The following is a 5,000-nucleotide window of genomic DNA, read 5'->3' on the forward strand; positions in this document are numbered from 1 at the left end:
GTCGCTGTCTGTCGGGAATCAGGAGGAGACACAAGAGAAGGAGACAGACCTGATCAGCTGATGCCAGAGCAGCTGCAGTACATGATGCTGGTCACATGATGCTACATCACATGGTTAGTCAAGGTGAGCTTTACTGGAGTAGTTCATGTAGATGATGCTCATAGAACAGGTAAAGGTGGAGTGTGTCGTGTGTCGCGAGGATGTGTGTGTGTGTGTGCGGTACGTGTCAGATATTCTACATTCTGCAAGCACTTCAATTATGCAACATATTGAACATGTGAACAAGAGTTGATCATATTCAGTGACATTTCTGTGCAGTTTATCATCATCATGGCCTAGTTTCTCAGACTCTATCGTGTGTGTGTGTATGTACAGTATGTATGTGTGTGTGAGTGAGTGTGTGTGTGATAAAGAGAGTGAGTGTGAGCGTGTGTGTGTGTGTGAGAGTGTGTTTCTATCCCAGCGGGGACTTAAACCTGAATGCACACACACTCATGGGGACTCGTGTCACTGTGGGCCTAAACTGAGGAAACAAGCTGATAAATCATACAGAACGAGTTTTTTTGAAAACATAAAAATGTAAAAAAAAATTGTGTGGTGGGCAGATTTAGGGGTCGGGTTAGTGTGTGTGTGTGTGTGTGTGTGTGTGTGATGGGCAGGTTTAGGGGTCGGGTGTGTGTGTGTGTGTGTGTGTGATGGGCAGGTTTAGGGGTCGGGTGTGTGTGTGTGTGTGTGTGTGATGGGCAGATTTAGGGGTTGGGTGTGTGTGTGTGTGTGTGTGTGTGATGGGCAGGTTTAGGGGTCGGGTGTGTGTGTGTGTGTGTGTGTGTGTGATGGGCAGATTTAGGGGTCGGGTGTGTGTGTGTGTGTGTGTGATGGGCAGATTTAGGGGTCGGGTTAGTGTGTGTGTGTGTGTGTGTGTGATGGGCAGGTTTAGGGGTCGGGTTAGTGTGTGTGTGTGTGTGTGTGTGTGATGGGCAGGTTTAGGGGTCGGGTTAGTGTGTGTGTGTGTGTGTGTGTGTGTGTGCGTGTGATGGGCAGGTTTAGGGGTCGGGTTAGTGTGTGTGTGTGTGTGTGTGTGATGGGCAGGTTTAGGGGTTGGGTGTGTGTGTGTGTGTGTGTGTGATGGGCAGGTTTAGGGGTCGGGTGTGTGTGTGTGTGTGTGTGTGATGGGCAGATTTAGGGGTCGGGTGTGTGTGTGTGTGTGTGTGTGTGTGTGTGATGGGCAGATTTAGGGGTCGGGTTAGTGTGTGTGTGTGTGTGTGTGTGATGGGCAGGTTTAGGGGTCGGGTTAGTGTGTGTGTGTGCGTGTGATGGGCAGGTTTAGGGGTCGGGTTAGTGTGTGTGTGTGTGCGTGTGATGGGCCGGTTTAGGGGTCGGGTTAGTGTGTGTGTGTGTGTGTGTGTGTGTGTGTGTGTGTGTGTGATGGGCAGGTTTAGGGGTCGGGTGTGTGTGTGTGTGTGTGTGTGTGATGGGCAGGTTTAGGGGTCGGGTGTGTGTGTGTGTGTGTGTGTGATGGGCAGGTTTAGGGGTCGGGTTAGTGTGTGTGTGTGCGTGTGATGGGCAGGTTTAGGGGTCGGGTTATTGTGTGTGTGTATGGGTGTGTGTGATGGGCAGGTTTAGGGGTCGGGTTAGTGTGTGTGTGTGATGGGCAGGTTTAGGGGTCGGGTTAGTGTGTGTGTGTGTGTGTGTGATGGGCAGGTTTAGGGGTCGGGTTAGTGTGTGTGTGTGTGTGATGGGCAGGTTTAGGGGTCGGGTTAGTGTGTGTGTGTGTGATGGGCAGGTTTAGGGGTCGGGTTAGTGTGTGTGTGTGCGTGTGATGGGCAGGTTTAGGGGTCGGGTTAGTGTGTGTGTGTGTGTGTGATGGGTAGGTTTAGGGGTCGGGTTAGTGTGTGTGTGTGATGGGCAGGTTTAGGGGTCGGATTAGTGTGTGTGTGTGTGATGGGTAGGTTTAGGGGTCGGGTTAGTGTGTGTGTGTGATGGGCAGGTTTAGGGGTCGGGTTAGTGTGTGTGTGTGTGTGTGTGTGATGGGCAGGTTTAGGGGTCGGGTTAGTGTGTGTGTGTGCGTGTGATGGGCAGGTTTAGGGGTCGGGTTAGTGTGTGTGTGTGTGATGGGCAGGTTTAGGGGTCGGGTTAGTGTGTGTGTGTGTGATGGGCAGGTTTAGGGGTCGGGTTAGTGTGTGTGTGTGTGTGTGTGTGTGTGTGTGATGGGCAGGTTTAAGGGTCGGGTGTGTGTGTGTGTGTGTGTGTGTGTGTGTGTGTGTGTGTGATGGGCAGGTTTAGGGGTCGTGTGTGTGTGTGTGTGTGTGTGTGTGTGTGTGTGTGTGTGATGGGCAGGTTTAGGGGTCGGGTGTGTGTGTGTGTGTGTGTGTGTGTGTGTGTGTGAGAGAGTGAGAGAGTGTGTGAGTCGTACTGGAGTGGAAGGGGCTGGACGGAGCCTGTGGAGAGTCGAACACACTGCAGGCCTCAGTGGAGCTGCAGGTGGAGGCGGGTGGAGGAGTCAGGGGGGTTCTGGGAGAGTTTGGTGCTGAAGCTGCGCTGTTCTCCGTCTCGCTGTCCGGGATGCGGCTGTAGCTGATCTTCCGAGGCTCGTTCTGAAGCGGCGTCGGGTGGCGCATCGTCCCGGGCCGAATGGTGGACGGCCGAACGCCAGGAGACTTCAGAGTACAGCTGTACTTCTTCGGCTGAGGGGAAACTACATCAGTTAGACTCACTGAACTGAACTTGGTTTCACAAAAATAGATGCACTTTTAAATTTATTTATTAGTGTGTGTATATATATATATATGTGTGTGTGTGTGTGTTTGTATACATTATTTCAGGATTTAATACAAAAATGCTTTTTTTTGTATCTTCAGGACTATCTTCACAACACTGTGTTTGTGTTTTCACACACATATATATATATATATATAAATAAAAATCCACTTCTATATATATATAAAGTTTATGAACAGCAGCTTGGTCATTACAGTAGCAGAAATATCCATATAAATATAGTCTCTGGCCTGATTTCAGAGTCCACCTGATTTCCCATGAACACACTCCCCAGAACAGAACGTCCCCCTGTGTGATGTTTTGGGGTTTTTCACAGTTGCACAAGTGAACTCAGGCTTAGTTTGTAAATCTGCACTATTCTGGTTCACATCCTTAAGCACTTTACGGTTTAATACGGAGCGCGGACGCTCAGATCAGGAGGTGAACATGCGGTCACAGGTTCTCGTGTGTGTGTGTGTGTGTTGTGTAACCGTTCTCAGGAGTCAGACTTACGAATCGAGGCAGAGTGCGAGCGTTACGCGGCTCGATCTCCAGAGATTTGTTGAACAGATAGTCTGCGAACTCCTTCTCCGTCATGTCCTCCATCGGGTTCAGGTTCTCGAAGAACTTCTGCAACACCAACGGAATAAAGAAAACGGAATTCATTCAAAAGTTGGGAATAATTAAGATTTTATGTCTTCTGCTCACCAAGACTGCATTTATTTAATCAAAAATACAGTGAAAATTGCAAAATATGTTTCGAATGTCAATATACAGTAAAGTGTAATTTATTCCTGTGATCAAAGCTGAATGTTCAGCATCATTACTCCAGTCTTCAGTGTCACATGATCCTTCAGAAATCACTCTAATATGATGATTTGACGCACAAGAAACATTTATGATTATTATCAGTGTTGAAAACTGTCACATTTTTCTGAAAACTGTGATGCATTTTATTTTTCAGGATTCTTTGATGAACAGAAAGTTCAAAAGAACAGCGTTTATCTGAAATAAAAAGGTTTTGTAACATTATAAATGTCTAATACTGTTACTTTTGAACAATTTAATGAATCCTTGCCCAATAAAAGTGTTCATTTCTTAATACACCCCAGACATAAGTATAATTAATATAAGCCGTTATTTAAAGTAACATGCATGTGTTATCTCCTTTTACATAGAGATGTTAGAAAGGGTAGTGTATGCCTGTGATGTGTTCATGTGTCTCTGTTAAACAGAGGATGTTTTATTACAGTACTTTATAAATATTTATATCATGTATTATCTCAGGACAGTGCAATGCTCCGATATGGAGGTAATCATCTTTATTGTGTGTGTTTGTTGCAGGTTTATACTGTTCTTTGTTTACTGTACCTTCTCAAAATCTATGTATTATTACTTTTTTTTAATGTTGACAAAAATTCCTATGTACTGTACAAATGGCAAATAAAACTTAATCAACAATGTAGTTTTCCTGACCCGTATCTCGCTCTCCACGCGTAAGCAGTACGGCTGGTTCTGGTACTGCTGGATTTCTCCGGTGATTTCCGCCACTTTCCGCCGTTTGCTGAAGTTGATCAGCTCTTTGCCATGTCTCTTCAGGAAGTCCGGATTTCCTTCCTCAGTTTTTAGGATATTTGTTAAATAGATCCCTAAAGCGAGCAGATCACATGTGCATCAAACACACCGTCTCATCAGAAACATGTCATGTGTGAATGAGGAAGCAGAACGTACCGAAGAAGGGAACGCAGGGAGGGTTGATGGACCTGAGTTTAGCCAGATATTTCTTATAATGATCTTCACTGAGTTCATGAGCCTCCTCCAGAGTCTTCCTCTGTCTGCTTGGGATTTGCTGAAACAAAATCACATGCAGGATGAGTTACATCATATTATGCCCTTCTAAGGCCAATTTAGACATTTGCAAAAGTCTTGATGTTGTTTTCCTCATATTCTCCATTGTTGCGGCTCCTCTCTTCCCAGTCTGTCAGTAACGCTCTGTTTACTTCCTGTCTCTATGAAGCCCCTCCTTCTGAAAAGCACACTGTGCTCTGATTGGTCGGCTGGATCTGTGTGTTGTGATTGGTCGAGCACTTTGAGTGTGTTTGGGAAATGTCCCACCCCTTACCATAACCGCCAGTTTAACACACTACTAACTAACTCAACCAGGCCCCGCCCCTTTATTCTGCGCATTAATTATTATAATGAGGAATATTGTGACGTGTTCCCGGAAGAAACTCAAGATACAA

The 5,000-nt window shown here is 46.2% G+C and overlaps 1 protein-coding gene across 2 annotated transcripts in view; it reads right to left on the reverse strand.

The window, feature by feature from the left end:
• Positions 1-5,000, reverse strand: part of sos1 (son of sevenless homolog 1) — a 59,120-nt gene that overhangs the window by 19,799 nt on the left and 34,321 nt on the right. For both annotated transcript variants that reach the window (XM_081357277.1, XM_081357276.1), the window contains exons 18-21: positions 4,489-4,606; positions 4,234-4,406; positions 3,271-3,387; positions 2,414-2,684 (exon numbers count right to left, since the gene is read on the reverse strand). In XM_081357277.1, coding sequence (XP_081213403.1) covers positions 2,414-2,684; positions 3,271-3,387; positions 4,234-4,406; positions 4,489-4,606 — 679 coding nt within the window. The remainder of the gene's footprint in view (positions 1-2,413; positions 2,685-3,270; positions 3,388-4,233; positions 4,407-4,488; positions 4,607-5,000) is intronic.

Source organism: Scardinius erythrophthalmus (genome assembly GCF_964197995.2).
Source record: "Scardinius erythrophthalmus genome assembly, chromosome: 25".
Classification (NCBI taxonomy): Eukaryota; Metazoa; Chordata; class Actinopteri; order Cypriniformes; family Leuciscidae; genus Scardinius; species Scardinius erythrophthalmus.